Source organism: Candoia aspera, chromosome 1 (genome assembly GCF_035149785.1).
Source record: "Candoia aspera isolate rCanAsp1 chromosome 1, rCanAsp1.hap2, whole genome shotgun sequence".
Taxonomy (NCBI): Eukaryota; Metazoa; Chordata; class Lepidosauria; order Squamata; family Boidae; genus Candoia; species Candoia aspera.
Genome location: NC_086153.1, coordinates 251,407,726 through 251,429,716, shown reverse-complemented (window position 1 = coordinate 251,429,716; position 21,991 = coordinate 251,407,726). Strand labels below are relative to the sequence as shown.

General features: G+C 40.4%; 1 protein-coding gene across 5 annotated transcripts in view; it reads right to left on the bottom strand.

Moving 5' to 3' along the window:
* Positions 1-13,397, bottom strand: part of FAR1 (fatty acyl-CoA reductase 1) — a 45,056-nt gene extending 31,659 nt beyond the window's left edge. The window contains exon 1 of one of the 5 annotated variants that reach the window (XM_063289505.1): positions 13,360-13,397. Coding sequence is in view for 4 of the 5 variants with exons in the window: in XM_063289502.1 (XP_063145572.1) it covers positions 13,194-13,277 (84 nt within the window). In the remaining variant the exon portion in view is untranslated. Of the gene's footprint in view, positions 1-13,193; positions 13,284-13,359 lie in introns of those variants that run through there. The other 4 variants (XM_063289502.1, XM_063289504.1, XM_063289501.1 and 1 more) reach the window with 4 other exon arrangements.
* Positions 13,398-21,991: the final 8,594 nt, after the last annotated feature.

Below are 21,991 nucleotides of genomic sequence, written 5' to 3'. Positions count from 1 at the left end.
CTGGCTGACACTGGGTGTGGGAAGAAGTGCTAGGTGGGCACATGCTGTGGGTGAGTGTGTGCTACAGAGTACAAGATTCCTGGGATCTCAGACTCTGTAGCCAGGCTCCTCAGGAGAAAAAGTGGGAGCAATTTACAGGAGCAACTTGCAACCTTCCCTGCCGGCTTCCCCATTGACTTTGTTTGTGGAAAGCTGACATGGAAGTTTGCAAATGGCAATCATGTGACCACAGGAAGCTGTAAAGTGAAAAAATGGAACTAAAATTAAATATAGAGAACTAGCCTTAGAATTCTTCAGCAAAGGTTCGTTACCTTGTCGTGGTGCTGGAGCTTGAGCACCTCAATGATGCCATGAGCTAAACCGTGAAGGGCCACCCAAGACGGGAAGGTCATGACAGAGAGGTCAGACTAAATGCGATCCCTGGGGAAGGTAATGGCAACCCACCCCAGTATTCTTGCCGTGAAAACTAAATGGATCAGTACAAACAGAGATATGTCGGTATACCATCGGAAGATGAGACCCCCAGGTCGGAAGATGGTCAAAATGCTACTGGGGAGGAACAGAGGATGAGTTCAACTAGCCCCAGACGTGATGACGCAGCTAGCTCAAAGCCAAAAGGACGGCTAGTGGCTGACGGTGCTGGTGGTGAACGGCCAATCTGATGTTCTAAGGATCAACACACCATTTGAACCTGGAATGTAAGATCTATGAGCCAGGGCAAATTGGATGTGGTTATTGGTGAGATGTCAAGATTAGAGATAGACATTCTGGGCGTCAGTGAACTGAAATGGACTGGAATGGGCCACTTCACATCAAATGACCACCAGATCTACTATTGTGGACAAGAGGACCACAGAAGAAATGGAGTAGCCTTCATAATTAATAGTAAAGTGGCTAAAGCAGTGCTTGGATACAACCCAAAAAACGACAGAATGATCTCAATTCGAATTCAGGGCAAGCCATCTAACATCACAGTGATCCAAATATATGCCCCAACCACAAATGCTGAAGAAGCTGAAGTAGAGCAGTTCTATGAGGATCTGCAGCACCTACTAAAAGAGATGTTATTTTCATCACGGGAGACTGGAATGCTAAGGTGGGCAGTCAAATGACACCTCGAATTACAGGTAAGTATGGCCTGGGAGAACAAAACGAAGCAGGACATAGGCTGATAGAATTTTGCCAAGACAATTCACTCTGCATAACAAACACTCTCTTCCAACAACCTAAGAGACGGCTTTATACATGGACTTCACCAGATGGACAACACCGAAATCAGATTGATTACATCCTTTGCAGCCAAAGGTGGCGGACATCTGTACAGTCGGTAAAAACAAGGCCTGGAGCTGACTGTAGTTCCGATCACGAACTTCTTCTTGCACAATTTAGGATCAGACTAAAGAGATTAGGGAAGACCCACAGATCAGCTAGATATGAGCTCACTAATATTCCTAAGGAATATGCAGTGGAGGTGAAGAATAGATTTAAGGGACTGGACTTAGTAGATAGGGTCCCGGAAGAACTCTGGACAGAAGTTGGCAGCATTGTTCAGGAGGCGGCAACAAAATACATCCCAAAGAAAGAAAAAACCAAGAAGGCAAAATGGCTGTCTGCTGAGACACTAGAAGTAGCCCAAGAAAGAAGGAAAGCAAAAGGCAACAGTGATAGGGGGAGATATGCCCAATTAAATGCAAAATTCCAGAGGTTAGCCAGAAGAGATAAGGAATTATTTTTAAACAAGCAATGTGCGGAAGTGGAAGAAGACAACAGAATAGGAAGGACAAGAGACCTCTTCCAGAAAATGAGAAACATTGGAGGTAAATTCCAGGCAAAACTGGGTATGATCAAAAACAAAGATGGCAAGGACCTAACAGAAGAAGAAGAGATCAAGAAAAGGTGGCAAGAATATACAGAAGACCTGTATAGGAAGGATAACAATAACGGGGATAGCTTTGACGGTGTGGTCAGTGAGCTAGAGCCAGACATCCTGAAGAGTGAGGTTGAATGGGCCTTAAGAAGCATTGCTAATAACAAGGCAGCAGGAGATGACGGCATCCCAGCGGAACTGTTCAAAATCTTGCAAGATGATGCTGTCAAGGTAATGCATGCTATATGCCAGCAAATTTGGAAAACACAAGAATGGCCATCAGATTGGAAAAAATCAACTTATATCCCCATACCAAAAAAGGGAAACACTAAAGAATGTTCAAACAATCGAACAGTGGCACTCATTTCGCATGCCAGTAAGGTAATGCTCAAGATCCTGCAAGGTAGACTTCAGCAGTTCATGGAGTGATAATTGCCAGATGTACAAGCTGGGTTTAGAAAAGGCAGAGGAACTAGAGACCAAATTGCCAATATCCGATGGATAATGGAAAAGGCCAGGGAGTTTCAGAAAAACATCTATTTCTGTTTTATTGACTATTCTAAAGCCTTTGACTGTGTGGACCATAACAAATTGTGGCAAGTTCTTAGCGGTATGGGGATACCAAGTCATCTTGTCTGCCTCCTGAAGAATCTGTATAACGACCAAGTAGCAACAGTAAGAACAGACCACGGAACAACTGACTGGTTTAGGATTGGGAAAGGAGTACGGCAGGGCTGTCTACTCTCACCCTACCTATTCAACTTGTATGCAGAACACATCATGCGACAAGCTGGGCTTGAGGAATCCAAGGCTGGAGTTAAAATCGCTGGAAGAAACATTAACAATCTCAGATATGCAGATGATACCACGTTGATGGCTGAAAGCGAAGAGGAACTGAGGAACCTTATGATGAAGGTGAAAGAAGAAAGTGGAAAAGCTGGTTTGCAGCTAAACCTCAAAAAAACCAAGATTATGGCAACCAGCTTGATTGATAACTGGCAAATAGAGGGAGAAAATGTAGAAGCAGTGAAAGACTTTGTATTTCTAGGTGCAAAGATTACTGCAGATGCTGACTGCAGTCAGGAAATCAGAAGACGCTTAATCCTTGGGAGAAGAGCAATGACAAATCTCGATAAAATAGTTAAGAGCAGAGACATCACACTGACAACAAAGGTCCGTATAGTTAAAGCAATGGTGTTCCCCGTAGTAACATATGGCTGCGAGAGCTGGACCATAAGGAAGGCTGAGAGAAGGAAGATCGATGCTTTTGAACTGTGGTGTTGGAGGAAAATTCTGAGAGTGCCTTGGACTGCAAGAAGATCAAACCAGTCCATCCTCCAGGAAATAAAGCCAGACTGCTCACTTGAGGGAATGATATTAAAGGCAAAACCGAAATACTTTGGCCACATAATGAGAAGACAGGACACCCTGGAGAAGATGCTGATGCTGGGGAGAGTGGAAGGCAAAAGGAAGAGGGGCCGACCAAGGGCAAGATGGATGGATGATATTCTAGAGGTGACGGACTCGTCCCTGGGGGAGCTGGGGGTGTTGACGACCGACAGGAAGCTCTGGCGTGGGCTGGTCCATGAAGTCACGAAGAGTCGGAAGCGACTAAACGAATAAACAACAAGCCTTAGAATTGACAATGAAGATATCAAAGAGGTAAATAGCTCCTGCCTATTAGGATCAACAATCAACAGTAAAAGAACAAGCAGTCAAGAAATACGCCGACTAGCACTTGGTAAAACTGCCATGAGGGCCTTGGAAACAATATTCAAATGCCATGATGTGTCTATACCAAAAAGATCAATCAAGCAAGCTATGGTATTCCCTGTCACGCTCTGTGGAAGCAAAAGCTGGACTTTGAAGAAGCAGAATAGGAACAGTATTAATGCCTTTAAACTGGTGTTCAAGAAGACTGAGAATACTGTGGAGAGCCAAGAAAGCAAACTAATGTAACATTGAACAAATCAACCCAGAGTTCTCACTTGAGACACAAATGGCCAGGCTCAGATTATCCTACTTTGGATACATTATATGAAGATCTAGCTCTCTGGAAAAGACTGGGAAAGGTGGAAGAGAACACCTCTACCATGGCAGCCATTGTGTGAGTCTCCAAATTCCAAATGTGAGACCAGCATAAAAATGTTGAAGATCCCTATAATACAACCAGTTCTATATGTTTAACAATACTTTATAATGTACAGTTGATTATGGTCAATATGGTATCAACTGCTCCAATCCTTTTCTAAATTCTTCATGCAAAAATTAATCAGACTGATTTATTACTGAACATGACTGGCTATACAAAAACCACGTCTGTCTTTTGTATCGCTACAGAATTTATTGAATGTGCCTTTTGATTCGAGACCTTTACAGACAAGCAAGATAAAAATATTGTAAATAAACAAGTCACCAATTGCAGACAATGTGAAATTGCAATTCTTCAAAGCTACAAACTACAGCAATAACGCTGTGTGCTATAATTCTGAATACTTGGAAGTGCACCAAAATGTTTTTAATAAGGCAACGATAAACTCAATTTGATATTTGATGCAACTGTCTCATTTACTTGCCTTTAAATAGGCTGTTTTCCTAAAAAACTAACTATGGAAGGCATTATTTTAAAACAAAACTAAATGATTTCTTATATGAAATATGTATTCATATGCCCTTCATTGAAGATTGGTATATTCTTATCAGGAATAATCAATCATTGTTAGTGAGCAGCTTTGGGAGACATGCCTTGCCTTTTTGATAGAAATAATTGATCAATACAGTGATTTTAAAAAACAAAAATCTTTCTATGAAACACAGACCAACAGTTCCAGTACTATAGCCAATATGTTATCCCAATAAAAGATGCTATTGTCTAAAGCTATCTAAACACCATTGTCATATGCACAATACTGCTCTGTTAGAGCTCATGTACCATTTCATCTCTGATTTGTTGAAATAACAGCTTTACTAGTTCAGATTTCTTTTCAGAACCAAAGTTCTATAAAAAGCAAAAGAGATAGAAAATATACAGAAGAGATAATGACTGTAAATGAAATTTGGATTTTTACCTAAGCTATTTTGGTTCAGTAATATTGAAGAACCCAGAACTTTGAGCTTTGCAAAAGTGCAACGTATTATGTGAACTCAATATATTTTGCTAAGTGTTAATGCCGACATTCTGTGCTTGCAACAGATGGCATTATAGATACATCATGTCAGCACCTGATCATTTGAGCATTCCCACAATCACAGTCAGGAGGCTGGGATTCCTCTGTTTTAATGAAGCGTAATGAACGGTACAGAAGGCAAGCTGCGAATAAAGAGTTCCCGCTCAAACCTAACTTTAAAAACTACATTCCCTTAGTTAGTCCCCTTTCCCATGAAACTATGTCACCCCCCCCCCAGGTGGTGTTCCTGGTATATCTCAACCCCGTGTCCTTGATGTCCGCCATAGCCATAATAAACCACTTTACACTCCAACTTCACCCCCCCCCCAACCTGGCGACACGAAGTCTATTCCTTCGACAAGGAAATGATGGCAGATGCTCCAATAAGGGGTTTTGTAAAACCTTTGATCGGGGGGATCTGACACATCAAACATTATAGGAAAAAAAAATCATACAAAAATAATTTGACATTTTGGCTAGCAAATCTTCGAGCAAATTGTTCCAAATATTCTATAATTGTCCAACATTCAGACAATACAGGTCAGCAATATAATTCAATCATTTCAATACAACGAAGTTGTAATTAGCTAAAATTAAGCCCTTGACTCCAAGGTATAAACGCTGGAGAAGAGGGATAAGACATGTTTTACCGCTATAGGCAACGAATCCACTGAAGTTCCCATCGCAAACAGAGCAAACCCATGTCTCCATCTGCAGTTTGGAAGTGATAATGACTCAGGAATAGCATATGCTGTGTGCACAATTATTAGGCAAGTGAGTATTTTGACCTTATCATTTTTATGTATATTTTCCACCTCCAAGCTGTATAAACCGGAATGCTTATTGGATATAAGCGTATCAGGTGATGTGTATTTGTGTAATGAGGGAGGGTGTGGCCTAAGGAGATCAACACCCTATATCAAGGTATGCATAATTATTAGGCAGCTTCTTTTCCTCAGGCAAAATGGGCCAAAAAAGAGATTTAACTGACTCTGAAAAGTCAAAAATTGTAAAGAGTCTTTCAGAAGGATGCAGCACTCTTGAAATTGCTAAGATATTGGGGCGTGACCACAGAACCATCAAATGTTTTGTTGCAAATAGTCAACAGGGTCGCAAGAAACGTGTTGAGGAAAAAAGACGCAAATTTACTGCCAAAGATTTGAGAAGAATCAAACGTGAAGCTACCAGGAACCCATTATCCTCCAGTGCTGTCATATTCCAGAACTGCAACCTACCTGGAGCACCCAGAAGTACAAGGTGTTCTGTGCTCAGAGACATGGCCAAGGCAAGGAAGGCTGAAACTCAACCACCACTGAACAAGACACGTAAGTTGAAACAGCAAGATTGGGCCAAGAAATAACTGAAGACAGATTTTTCAAAGGTTTTATGGACTGATGTGACTCTTGACGAACCAGACGGATAGGCCCGTGGCTGGATCAGTAACGGGCACAGAGCTCCACTTTGACTCAGACGCCAGCAAGGTGGAGGTGGGGTACTGGTATGGGCTGGCATTCTTAAAGATGAGTTAGTTGGACCTTTTTGGGTTGAAGATGGACTCAAAATCAACTCCCAAACCTACTGCCAGTTTTTAGAAGACACGTTCTTCAAGCAATGGTACAGGAAAAAGTCTGCATCTTTCAAGACGACCATGATGTTTACGCAGGACAATGCTCCATCACATGCATCGAAGTACTCCACTGTGTGGCTAGCCAGTAAAGGCCTCAAAGATGAAAGAATAATGACATGGCCCCCTTCCTCACCTGACCTAAACCCTATTGAGAACTTGTGGGCCCTTCTCAAATGGGAGATTTACAGTGAAGGAAAACAGTACACTCCTCTGAACAGTGTCTGGGAGGCTGTGGTTGCTGCTGCACAAAAAGTTGATCATCAACAGATCAAGAAACTGACAGACTCCACGAATGGAAGGCTTATGACTGTTACTGCAAAGAAGGGTGGCTATATTGGTCACTGATTTTTTGTTTGAAATGTCAGAAATGTTTATTTGTAAATTTTGAGTTGTTTATTATTCTCACTTTAACAGATGAAAATAAACGAGATGGGGGAATTTTCATTTTTCATTTAGTTGCATAATAATTCTGCACACTAATAGTTGCCTGATAATTGTGCACACAGTGTATGGCTCTAGACTTATGCCCTGAAAATAAAATACTCTATTTCTGCTTCCGTACTTCAGAGTGGATGGGGATATACAACCACTACTAGTTTAGCAACTACCTTGGTTAGCAACTGTTTGCAAATACGATGGTAATAAATGGTAATTGAAAAAAAATCATTTCCTGACCAATGTATACATTTACAACCAAATGTGCCTGACAAAAACAGATGTGAGTAAAGTTGGTACAGCTGTATGAGAGAAATTTATCTGAATGAGATGGCAGCAACCAATGATCTTCGCAGCATCTCTCTGTCATGTGTTCACTTAGCAACCATTTTGCTTAACAATCTTGTCACTGGAACAGAACTTGGTTGCTAAACAAAGAATGGGTGTACAGTATTCCTTTCTATTTTTCAGCCTCAGTTTTTGAAGAACCCTCTGAGCCTATTGTCCACACCAGAATCTAGGTCTTTATATCACAAACAAGATTACAGAAGCATGAACATGGGCCTCTCTTGTTATGTATTGAACCTTAACTGAAGAACAAGATATTGGTTGCCCTTGACTTTACCACAGTATCAGAAAATCTGAAGTGAAATATTAACTAGATTACTACTGATATGGCCAGACCAAAAATAATAATAGTAATAATAATAACCACCACGGCACCTGCAGGTAGGACTTCAATGCTGTTATTTTTAACCCTTGTACACCATCCAAGTTAGTTTTGCAAGGTGGGAGGCCTTATATTTATTTATCCAATTTATCATCGCCCATCTCCTCCACAAGGAGGGACTCTGGGTGGTTATAGTTTAAATGGATAAATAAAATGACAAATAGTTTGTTTATGTACAGTATACTACAGTCTATATATAAGATCAGTTTATCTTTGCCAGAACTTCACTTTAAAGTAGGCTGTATGCTTTAAACTGTACCTTGCTAAGTGATTTTCCAGAAGAGTGGAACAAGTTTAGCCATTTCCCAGAGTTCAGTTCAGGATGGAATACTTTTTAAAACAACTAAATAAAAGGCTGTGCTGACTACTGTTTCTATAGCACAATTTGATCATTATTTGCTACTAATAAATCATTCAGAAACATAATTTCAACTATCTCAGAAAAGCTAAAATCATTTAAGAAAAAAAGGAAATAAAATGATGTAGAGGTTTTGTAATAAGAACTCATCCAACATGAACAGATAGAATATTCCCCAATCATAAATGGGATATTCAACCAAATTAAAAAGCCGAATCATTGTATCCTAAACTGTAATGAAAAACAAGGTGCTCCATTTTAACCACTATACATAGTCTGAACTACTTTGTACATGCAAATATTTCAACATATTAGCTTAGTGAAAATTAATTCGAACAAAAGAATCCCTTCTGGTCACAATACCTCCAAGGCATAGATTTCCTATGCTCTGTTGTACTGTAATTGGAAGACAAAATGCCATACTTGTCTCCTGTCATGAGGAGCTAGAGTAAGGATCTCCACCTTGTTGAAATCTCATCACAAACTCTAGATATAAGAGCCATTCTCTCTGAGACAAGTGCTGATGTCTCAGGTTGTTAGCTGTGGTGCTCAGCAATCTGTTTATTTCCTCTGCTGATACAGTATATAGGTGTTTCTCTACCTATGTTGTTATTTGTGTGGCTTCTCTCTGAAGGCCCCTCGACCTTGATTGTTTACATAGGCATTGGTAATACTTTCCATGTGCGCTACTATCTTCTCACCAGGAGAAAAAGTGACTCTTCACCAAGAGCTTGATGAAGGAAATGGTCAATCTGTCCTTTATTATGGTTAGTAACCAGAATTACATTTAAAGATAATTAAAACATACAAAATAGAAGATACAAATAAAGAACAAATAATCAAATAGTCAATATGATTGGTTACAATGTTTTACAAAAAAACCTGTCCAATAAATCCAAATGACCAGAATTGATGGAAGGATATAAAATGTCATGCATTTTTATAAAATGGGCAATGCATCAATATATAGATCAAATTTTCAATGTCCTCTTCTCCTTAAGGGATTTTTCTGGACTCTCTTTCAAGGATAGCTGTTAGAAGTGTGTTAAAATGTGCTAGGATTAGTGCTGTCCTAAATTTAGGGATGGATCTTTCGTTTAAGTATGTTGTTTTGGTCTAAAAGAGGGAGACCAGTTACTAAACAAACAAACAAAATTTCTAACGATAGCCGACAAATCTGATCACCATTTGCTGAAGCTTTCCTCTTGGGAATTCTTCCCCTCCAATGAAAAATATGAAAATGCTCATTAAGAGGGCATGTGCCAATTTGGCACAGCTAACTTGAATAAGAGCAAAATACACAAACAAACTGCTAGTGCCAGTTTTTAAAGATATCCCAGTACAGGGTTTCTCAACCAGGGTTCCGTGAAACCCTAGGGTTCCGCCAGAGTTCACTAGGGGTTCCCTGGGAGATCATGATTTATTTAAAAATGTATTTCAAATTCTGGCTCCTTCACATTAAAGAGGTAAGTTTCATTCTTTATTTTTAGTTTTAAAACACTATTAATGCATATATACAGGCCTACCCATGAAACAAATAGAATAATTTTGTAACTTCTGGCCTATCTTTGAGCTGAATATGCAGGGGTTCCCCGAGGCCTGGAAAATATTTCAAGGGTTCCTCCACGGTCAAAAGGTTGAGAAAGGCTGTGCTAGTATGAGACAGTATGCAAATACAGGGGAGAAAATAAAGGAAGGTTTATTAAATAAAGGCTAGTCACCCTTCCTCCCAGAAGCTCATAAAGTGCATTATCTTCCTCAATCTCTGCCTACCCAAGATTCTCTTCATATATTTCCTCCATCTTTCCCAATGACTTAAGACATAAATATGCAAAAGAAGATTCAGTCACTGATCAGCAATTTTCTATGACTCATTTTAGGCAGCTCCAAATCCCAACCAAATCATGGGTTCAGCCATTTACTATGTAACTTTTTAAAAATTAAAAAAAACCCAAAAACAAATAGTGTCCTGTCAGTACTTACTGCAATGTACAGTCTCACAAGAATAATTTCTCAAGCAATCATTAAATTTCTTGACAGCTTTCCAATAGATATTTGTGGGTTCTATTTTTTCCTCAGGAGAAAATTACAAAAAAGCAAATTAAATGGTAATTTAATAGGTAAGTGAATCATAACTCTCCTTTTGCAAAATTAAGGCATTTTTTAAATTTTGAAGTTGTAATCCTATCTATATTTACCTGGAAGAAAGTTAATTCAGTACCTCTGATCTCATTTCAGAGTAGATTTTACTTGGGAGACAAAATGTAGATAAATGATCTGCAAATTGCAGAAGCCACAAGACAAAAGCTTTAGAAAAGTTACATATCTAGCAGACGTTGCTCCTCACTTCAGCCCCATGATCAACACATTTTGGGCCATAAACAGGCCTAAGACCTAGAAACAATCTCTCAAGCAAGCTCAGAATACAATAGTTTTAAGACTTTGTTAAACAGAAGCATGTGGCCTGGACAGAAACAAATCCCTAAGGCATTTCCAGGCTTGCTTACAATGACATATAAGCATTACTTGGGGAAAAAGAACTGATGAAACTTTTTGCAGGAACTTCATTAATGGTGTGCAATACTGTTTCATGTACAATGTGTACAGTATTGTTTTGTGGGTGGCATACAATATCTGCTAGCACTTTGATTCAAAGAAAAGGGTATTAAAATTCTATTTAATATATACACCTATTCATCTTGCATGGCAACTGTCCAAGTTGATTAATTGTATTGAAAAGATGTGCAAAAAAAAGGTAAAAACTCAGGGCTATAAGAGTAATTTAAAACTCAACAAAATCATGCAAGAAGAAATTGTCTTTTTCTCTTGAACATTTTTGCCTGCTTCAAATCCACTTACTGAACCCATTTATATATCCTTTGTATATGAACATTCCTGAGAGTTCAAGGCTAACCAGCGCAGAACAGTTCTTGATGAGTTATAACAATTTATTGCCAGTCTACTAGAGAAGCTAGTGTATTTTATTTCCACTGGCTATTTCCAAATAAGCTGTATTTCTATTTGGGTTATATAAATATGCTGAGGACAATTCCCCCCTGCCCCCCCAGTGAAGATACTTAGAAGCATGCTGTACTGTGATTAAAGTATTAACTTTGCACAAAATCTATACCGAACAGACCTTATTTTGAAAATTTAGAGAGAATATGAAAATGTTTCTTTAAAAAATTCACAAATACAGAAATATCCACTGATGTCCAATTATTATTGAGATATGGTACAAACTACAATTAAAATTGGAAAACAGTTGTGGAAAATATTGACAGAGATAAGGAAAAAAAGCTAATGAATACAGGCCACATTTGGACCTAGAGTTATAAATAATATGTCCCAGCATGCTCTTTGTAAAGTGTCTTTTTACCAGTACTCTATGCAACTACTTTTCACAGTATTTTACTTTATTTTCACTTTAAGTTTCCTATAGTACTACAGAGTAAGAGAAAACTGCTTTCTTCTCCCTCATCATTATAAATAGTAGAAACCATAGTTTTGGACTAATTTACTCAATTATTTTCTTTTTACAATCTCTTTAGCTTTTTTCATATTCATTCCAACATGTTTACTTCTTTCTTGCATAACATACATTTACTATATTTGCAATGTCTTATTGATAACAAGCAATCATCAATGATCTTAAATGCTTTCTTTTGTGTAAACATGAAACTCATATTTTTAAAATATCAAACTGATGACTCAGAGCACATTAAATAATTTCAAAAGACTTGGGCTAGCTACAAAAAAAGCCTCTAGATTTTCAGTAGAAGCTCACTCTTATGCTTTATTCAAAGCACTTCCTTTCTGCAGATGCAAGAATACAAAGCTGGTGGCATCTTTATTTCCGCCTTAAGAGACACATCCTCTTTCTAGAATCAAAGAACTTTTAATTTTCACAATTGATAATCAGCACTGAAAAGCTATGGCAAGACAGAAAACACCCTAGGACAAGTTAAGAGTTGCTTTGTACCTCTGAGAGCATTAGCTACTGGACATACCTAAGAGGTATGGAAAAAGAGAGGTGAGGTTGATGGAACAATGTTCATTACATTATAAGAAAATGACTTATCTGCAAATTTGAAGCAAAAGTTTCTGAAAAATGGGGGGAATCTATACTAACTGCTGTTGAGAGAAAAAAACAAGATGTTGTCAAGAAGGCCTCAGATTTATACAATTCTAGCAATTATATACCTTTTTTCTTACACACTTTTTCAAGGCAACTTCTCAGTAATTCGAGGGCTAACCAAAACCACAATTTCTTCATTTCTGTCCTTCTGCCTCTTACTAAATAACCCCTTTCTATCAGGAAGAATCTAACGGTCTGATTATAGGGGGGAAGGGTTGCGTGTGTGTTTGTGTGTATACACACACACATAGTTCAGTGCCAGTTTATTTTTTTTAATGATTTATAATCCTCCTTATTAACCCAAAGAGCTCTGTCTATGGGAGAATCTATGTAGAACGAAGTAAAATTAACCCCCCCCTTGAAAAGCAATTCCAAACCGGGCTAAAAATACATTAATTTAAAGAGCATTCACTGGTTAAAGCGAATCAACAGCCCCACCTGATTAAAATAGGGGAAAACCCCAACATACAAAGTAAAACACACCTGCTTAAAAGCTTCTTATCAAGACGCAAGGGTTCCTGCGTGCAGGAAATGGGGGGAAACCCCAACATACGAAGTAAAAGGGAAAAAATAGAATGTTGCTCGCCCCCCCCGGAAGATCCGCCGCCTCCTCATCCTTTCACCCCGAAGCGCTGCCTCCTCCCTCTTCATCCCTCTGGGAGGGAGGGGGAGCGGGCCACCAGGCCCACCACCCCTCGGGAAACCTGCTCACAATCAATGCTCCCCTTCTTCCCCAGTCCCCAGCTCGTGAGTCTGGACCTCCGGCGCTTAGGCCGGAAGCGTTCTCCCCTCAACCGACGGCTCATTACTTGGGCTCCACAGCCGCCGAGGGCGGGCGCCTCCTCTTTCCACCGCCCCCTCAGCAACCAACCTCGGACGGAGGGTTCCTCCTGTCCCTGCGCGACGACGGAGAGCAGCAGCGGATTCCACTAACTCTCGCCAGCCGCCTCGCCATCCACCCCTCCCTTCTCTGTCCTCGTCTATCCCCGCCGGCGAACCACACCCGCTCAGACACCGCCGCGAATGAAGCCGCTTACTTATCGCCCACCGGCAACGCTGCTGCAACTGCCGCTCTACCCAACAGCGATACTGGAAAAAAAAAGCCTGTCGGGAGGCCGCCCTGCACAGGACTGCAACAGGGCCATAGGTCGCCGTGTACGCCACTCTCGTACGCGCCGACTGCTGAGCTTGCTGATTGGACAAGGGTCCCGTAGGCCCATTCATGGAGGTGGAGCTTGCTTGCCTCCAGTTGCGGAGCAAGTTTGACCAATAGAGGGAGAGGGAGCGAGCTGAACGGTGTTCTCCGCTGCGCTTCCCTGGCGTTGCTGCTATCTTAGGGCTGCCGCTGGGCTCGTCTTTCGTAGTCTTTGGCCAGTAAAAATGATCGCGGCTTCGCTCTGGCCTGGGTGGTGCGTTGCGCTGTATGAATGTTTTCCGCTACCTCTGCTTTTGATGTATTGCTCTTGATTCCAAAGGGCGAATCTTACATGCTTCTGGCTCCCGGTTTTATAAAAAGGAAAGTCAATACTAGGTCCCTTCGCACGACTGAGTTAGGAGTTTAGCGTGTCTGCAAGCGCAGAAGGCCACGTGAGTTGATTGCGTCGGGCGACCGTAGTCAGCTGGGTTAGTTCGGGACCTGTGCACTGAACTTGCTTTACTTCATGGGTTTGTGTGCGCAAGCATAGCCTGAGTGGCTGAGAGGTATACAGTTCAAGTCTGTCTTGAGGCCTTTTGTAGCCTGCATGAAACCCCAAATTAGTGAGCTACCTTTGAGGAGAACTCAGTGCTACATTGGGTTGCTCTTATCTGTAGACAATTTAGAGAGGTAAATTTTTCGGAATATTCTGTAACTGAATACTGACCTACAAGAATGTCATACATCATGCTCAGAATTATTGGTTGAAATGCATAGCCTGTCAAAAGAGCCTCTTTACGTAATGTTTGCCTATCCTAAAACACACTCAGGCTCACAAGCAATAGCTTGAATCAAACCTGGTTTATTTAAGAATAGTGTGCAAGTACAAAGAAAGCTGAGAATGAGCAGAAGCGCGCCAAATACAAACTAAAAACCCTCGGTGCGAATGTAAGCCCTCCCCCTGTGCAACCTTTCAAGTTCCTCATCCCAGGTGCCTCTAACGAGTTCTGCTAATCAACGGGTAAAAAGACCTTGAACACAAACGATAACCCAAACACATTCCATCCTCAGGAAAACAGATAGACAGCCTGGTACAAGGTCTCCCAGCAGCTCCTTCCCAACCGGAACGCGCATCAGCACCATGGCATGCTAAACGTTACGATGTAAATCAAACATTGCAATGGTGAACATGACACTTTGCCTTGCTGTTTCTTTGGACAAGCATAGGCCCATTATGAAACCTGTTTGCATGAAAAGACAGGTACTTGAATCTTTTTACATGAACTTTGAACTCTTCTCATATATTTTGCTTGCTTTTCAATGAGCTACAAAATCAGAGATGACATTAGGACAAAAGTGTGTGCACATGTGTGTGTTAATTGGGCATGGATCATACTGCTGAGCGTTGTTAGTTGTTTCTGCCTTTAACAGGCTTGAGTTCGAGGCCTTTCATTTGGACCATATTGAACAAGTTGTAACATATAAAATAGAACTCCAAAATAGACCACCAAGAATCCTAAGCTGTTGTAATGGTATGTGGGAATGACCTCGGGAGATGGGGAAGAGCTGCAGACTAGACAACAGTTAGATAAGAGGCAGCTGAGCCCACAAATGTGGAAATGGCAAATGTCTCAGAAGAAACCCTCCCTAGTTTCTTGGGCTGTAAATGTGACAGGGAAAAATGTACTTTCAGACTTGCAAGATTCTGTTAATGTAACCTTATACAGTAAAGTAGAATTAGTTCATTTGGGCATGCTTCCTGTCTGGATTACCTCACAAGGCTGACATCTGTTGGCCCATACATTGTGACAAAGTCTGCTTCCGTTATGTTGCTTTGGATGCCTCTTGAACCTACAGGATTTAAAAAGCTAACAAAATAATAAGTTCAGTCATGACAGGATTTTGCCAATTCCATGTTCTGTGGGGTCATAATAAATGTAAACATCATAAAAACCACTAAAGCACGTATCACAACTTTTGAACTAGAAGCCCACTGATGGTTTAAGAGCTCCATCCATCTATACATTCAGCAGTGTTCAGACTAGCATAAAGGAGATATAGTCTAACTGCTGTAGAAAATGTACATGATCCTAGATGGAAGGATCCACCTATTAGCATTCTTACCTTCCATGAGTGCATAATGCTTTATACATCATATGGAATAATACTTTATTACTAGATGTGATTTTATCTTATTTTTTGATGCCCATACACAAATACTGTCTTTAAAAATGTATTGTATCTGTGCTACTGTATTAAAGGTCAAGTTATCCAAACCTGATATACAGTAAAGCGACATTTCCAGAATTCCAAAATTGTGAAAACAAATTAAATAGAAAATTAGGCCTACTTTACACACTAATTCTAAATAGTCATACTTATTCAGAAGTCTATTCCATTATTTTCCAGGATGCATTTTATCATTGGAACCCAACATCTCTGTAACCAATAAAATATGTGGGTTGGTCCTTCCACTACTTGAAAGATACCATTAGTATTTGCACATCTCGAAGTTATTAGGAGCAGCTTGAAGACAAAATGAAGTCCATTACTTTGTTCCTGCCGAAAATACCATTTTAAGTGCTTTTTTGTCCCTGGTAAATTTTCAATCACAACATTAGCACTGACTGAAATTTTTGAGGATGATTTTAATTGAATAAGAGGCCATGAAATAGATCAGGACTGTTAACCATTTGGTGGCCAGAGGCCCCATTTAACTTTTCTTGGTGGGTTCAAAGGCCTCAGAGAGCAGGGGATCGGTGCAAAAAGAGTGGGCAAACTCAGGCTTTTGGAAGGCAGTCTTTTGTGCATGTGTGTTTACAGTGAACCCCATTTTAGGGTAATGCTCTACTATTTTCGTTCACTGTGTGTCTCAAAGTCACAGAAATTTGTATCAGACTTCAGCAGCACAAGCTGAGAAGGCTCCAGGATCCCCAAGAAAGTAGCTCAGGGACCTAAAAGCTACAGAGTTCCTTTCTTCTATCACAGGAATTTAATGTGGCTTCTAATAAAAATATATGTGCAAAATATAAATTATACAACATTTCCTGTAACTCTTGTTTCTATGGGACTAATTCCCTTGAACTGAAAGTAGAATAGATTGTCAAGTCCAAAACCCTATACAGTACATATTTTAAATCAGGGAAGGGGACTTCCATGACACTTAAGTACAAATCAGGTCTTTATTACTGTCAAAGACCAGCACAAATACTAAGTACAGTATCCCTAGTGCTACTGACATCAATGTCTTTGCTCCACTCTGCTATATGTAAACACTACACCATATCTCAGTGGAACTTGTCCAGCCTTTCTCCCCAACAGCAGGGACCAGACCAGTAACCCACAACTGGGAAATCCTCATTCAGACATAGAACTAAGTTGCCTTGCTGGCAAACATTGGTTGTTGGTGATTAACACTTATTATTCTCTCTGTGGTTATTTTTATTGAACATAGGCTTTATTGAACATGATTAGTTTAATAAGGATTTATTGAATAAACCACAATGACTAAGTTCAACAATACCTTAAGTCACAAGCAGGGAAATCATATTCTGGCTCAGCATGTATTAACTTTCCTGGCATTTTTTCTTAGGCTGCTTTGTAGATTCGTGTGATAGTGAAAGGTCCCCTGTACCAGCACCGAGTCATGTCTGACCCTTTGGGGGGATGCTGCTTTCGCGACGTTTTCTTGGCAGACTATAGCGGGGTGGTTTGCCATTGCCTTCCCCAGTTGTCACCTTCCCCAGCAAGCTGGGTGCTCATTTTACCGACCTCAGGAGGATGGAAGGCTGAGTCGACCTGAGCCGGCTACCCGAGAATCCAGCTTCCGCCAGGACCGAACTCAAGTCGCAGGAAGAGTTTTCAGCTGCAATACTGCCGCCTACCACTCTGCACCACACAAGGCTCTTCCTGTGGATTCATACCATGGTTAGTACAGGAGAGACTCCACAATCAGTAACATTTGGATTGTTTGGATTGTATTATTTTAAACTGTTGTATTGCATGCCATCCAGAGTCATAATGGAATTGGGCAGCTGGCATGATTATTTGGTCTCTCTCAATGGCAAAACTCTTCTGAAATTCTGCTGCTGATCCTCAGGATCATACACACAAACCAACAGCCAATAAATCTAATAATAAGTAAATAAACACACATACTGTAGATTTGCTATTTACTTATAGGCAGGGCTTATACAACTGCAGTTTGCTTTATTTATGTTTTGTGGAATAGATTATGGTGGCTGTTTCATACAACATGGTAAACCAACTGCCTAGGTTCACATACCACAATAAACTAATAAACCGTGTGATGACTTTTAGGCAACCAAAGATAAAGGACTCATTCCAGCTTAAAGTAAGTCTCTATCTCCTTCTCCCTCTCCCCTTGCAACCTCCACTAATAATTTTACCCCCCAATAGACTGGGAAGTGGATGATTGCCCTTCCTCTGAAGATGAGGCTCTACTAGGAGATGGAGGGGAGGATGCAGTTTATACTAGAGTAATTTAAATGGAGACCTGGATTTGGTTGCTAAAAATTGCCTTCTGACAGCTCAGTCATTCCAACATCTAATCAGCTCCTAGATGCCAATCAAAAAATAGATGAATTAAAGACTTTAACGGAAAACTATATTTCGAAATCAGTTATGAAACCAAATAACTCATATGTTTCAAAATGTACCGCTAACCCACTGACTATACAGAAGTTCCCAGTTAAAGAAGCCACTGAGGAAAAGCTAATTTTGCAGAGAGACGGGATCCTCCTTCAAGTTGCTGATATTCCTTTAAATGAGGGCAGGTGGCACAATAGGCAGGCAATATTACACTCCCTTTCACAACTTCTTCATTGTAAAGCATAGGTAGTCCTCAACTTAGAACACAATAGGAACCAGAAAATTTTTTGTTAAGTGGTGCAGTCCTTAAGCAAGGTATCATGTGACTGCACCCAATTTTATTACCATTTTTGCCATGGTGCTTAAGTGAATCACATGGCTGTTCAGCAAACCATGTATTCATTAAGTGAATCACACAGTTGCCCATTGATTTTCTTGTCAGAAGCCAGCTGGAAAGGTTGCAGATGGCAATCATGAGACCCCATGACACTGAAACTGTCATAAATGCATGCTGGTTGCCAAGCACCCAAATTTTGATGATGTGACTGTGGGGACTCTGCAACAGTCATAAGTGTGAGGACCAGTTGTAAGTCACTTTTTTCAGCACCATCTGTAACTTCAAATGGTCACTAAACAAATGGTTGTAAGTTGAAGACTACCTTTATATTCTAATGAGCTTACAGAAATTTCCTGGCTTCCTAGCCAGCATAGCTCTAAAAGGATAATGCTAACTTTCAGGCAATTTATTTTTCCCTCAATACTCTTCAGACTGCAGAACTTTTTAAGGAGGTTTTACATTCTGCCAATATGTGTTTTTCACAACAGCTGTATCCAGCCCTTGCTAAATTCTGAGAGGCCAGTGAGGGAGGATGGCACAAACAACCATCCACTATTTGTAAAATTGAGAACTCCTTTAAGATCAAGGTCATAACAGGATAGATGCAGGGAAATAAATGCCTTGGATTTAATTAAAGGAAAGATACAGGTTTCAAATGATGTTTTGGAAGATAAGGAAGATTTAACTCAGTTTACTGGTGTAGGCTTTCATGGCCAGTATCTGTTGGGCATATAAAGACAAGAGCCCAGTCAGTCCTGCTCAGTTGCCTGTGGTCCGCATAACAGACTACTTTGTGGAGTCCTTGGTGCTCTCTGAGCTTGCAGACGTTTCATTACCTGGCTGGATAACACCATCAGTGCTGATGAGTGTGGAGTTTGCTCCCTGTTTATATACAGTAGCTTACCCTGCCAGTGTTGGTGGGGGTGTTGTTCTCTCCTTGGTAGTTCCTTGATTAGAGTATTGTTTTCTGCTTGATTGTTTGCCTGGTGTTAATCCTGTTTATCCGGGTGTTGGCTGCTGGAGAGGATGTGTTCTGGTCTTTTTGTTTCCCTCTTAGCTTTTTTCTATTTTGAATGGTGTGTAAATACAGTTTATTTCTATACATCTGTTGATGGCTGATTTGTCTGAATGCCAAGCTTCCAGGAATTCACTAGCAGTTTTGGATTTAACTTGATCTAGGATGCTCACAGTTTCCCAGTTGAAACTATGGTTGAGTCTATCCATGTGTTGTGAGATTAAGGAGTTTTCAGCATATCTTCTGTCTGCTAGTTGGTGTTCATGGATGTGCTCTGCTAGTCTTCTGCCTGTCTGTAAGTAGGTAGTGAGGCAGAGGTTGATGAGATCCATGATTCTGGGTATTTCAATCTTAGTGTATTTGACTAGATTGGGTGTGTTGTGTAGTACTGCTGCCATGGATTCTTTCACTAGTTCTAGATCCATGGATGTAAAGATTTCTGAGACATCAAATGAGACCATAATTTCATCTTCTTCTATTTTTCTAGCACTTTGTGGTAGTATTTCTACTACTTTGTCTCTGAAGATGCCAGCCACAATTGCCAGCAAAACATCAGGAATTCTGTTCTCTAGACCATGGTCACTAAACCCTGAAGCCCAGCACTGCCCAACATTTAATTCAGTTATTTGGCACTCTCTCCCCAGAGAGTGACAATTGATCTTTAGCAAGCTTGAAACAGTTAAATCTATGCTGTGGTCAGCCACTGCTGCAACTGAGCCTCTTAACTCTTCCTTCCTTCCAGTTTCTCTTCTGTGAAAATGCTACTAAGCCCAGCTTCTGAGAGCACAAAATCCCCAATAATTAAAAAAAATGTTCTAGTCCAAAGCAATACTAAACAAAAGAAGAGAACATCCGGCTGGTCTATATAGTGCAAATCTCACACAACTATTTGGAGGATAAGTCTGTAGCTGATGATCTATTACAACTGGCCTCCAAGGATTAGCCCGAAAAACCTACAGAAACATTTCCATCAGCTGTCGCCAGCATGGGCCCTAACCCGGACCCCACTCCCCAAAGGGGATGCTCCATCCACACCTTGCCATTCATTATTGCAAGTCAGTTCTATCCACAGAAGCCCTGAATTGGGGCAGCTTTCTGTTATCAGCCCCAACCTGATCCTATCTGCCCTCAAGCCCAGCAATTAGAAAATGAGAGGGATTGACTGAGTTTATTGCTGCTATCAGTAGTTGCTGAGCCTTCAGATACAAAGTCTCCAGTACCAGATCAGAGTTTGTTGAACACTGATTCTTATGTTAAAGACAAACAACAGTTACAATTTAGAGGAAAGTTTACTTTTCTAATAACTGTGTATATATAGGAAGCACTGACAACATTGTTCTAATTCCAGAAACAAACTGACTGTCTGAATCTTCATCTTCTACTCAACCATTCCATCCTGAACATGTTGCCTCAGAGAAACCTATGCAAATTGTAACTTGGAATGTAGCTGGCTGGAAAGAGTCTGTTGACAGTGATTTGGTGAGACTCCTTTCTATATCTGAGATAATAGCTGTACAGGAAACCTGGTTAGCAGAAGAGGATGACCCAGTACAACTCCCTGGTTTTCTATGCTGATATACCCCTGCCCAAATATTAAAGGGTCAGCCTGAGGGAGCTTATGCATTCTTATTAAGAAAAAACTGCAATGGCAGGGTGAGAAATTATATAGTGGGGATAATCTGCTTTATATTCTGGCCATGAAATTCAGACAGAAAGCTTTTGAGCTTGTTCTGGTAAATGTTTATATTCTACCAAATACATCCTCTTACTAACTCTGACTGTAGGATATGTTTAGAAACAATGTTGGAAGAAATAATTACTTTGCATACCCAAGCCATAATTATTTTACTTGGTGATTTTAATGCTAAACTAGGCCAATCGCTTCATGATTTCACTCAATACAGTGGACTCCCAAATGAATGAATGAATGAATATATATTCATTTTACATATATATATATATATATATACACACACACACATACATACACATATATATATATATTTCTACACATACATACATACACACATACATATATTCCTATATATATAGGAATATATACATATATATAGGAATATATGTGTATATATTCCTATATATGGCACTGGATAGCATAGTGGTTAGAACGCTGCCTTTGGAGAGGGAGAGGGGGGTTCAAATCCCGGGAGAAGACTGGAGTTCAAATCCTGGCTGTACCTACCTTACCAGTAGGGGTCCTTGGACAAAGACCCCCTAACACTTCACCTGCCTACGTCAAATATGAGACACAAACTAAGAGTCATGCTGGCTTGGACGTTGCCTGGATTAACAAGGTTTGCGTCAGATGTTGAGTAACCAGGACAATCTGACGATAAGTGGGCTACTGGAACAAACCATACATGGACGAGACAAGAGAACCTGGAATTGATGGAATGCTACTGCAACAGCAGACCTAATGAGAGGGGATATATGAAATGCATGAGGGAACTATGGATGGACCGAAGACCTGCATCCATGCTAACTGAGAAACAGCTAGTTACCCAACACTTAATGTAGTGAAGAGGAAGCTGCTCTTACAACTTGAGACAGACC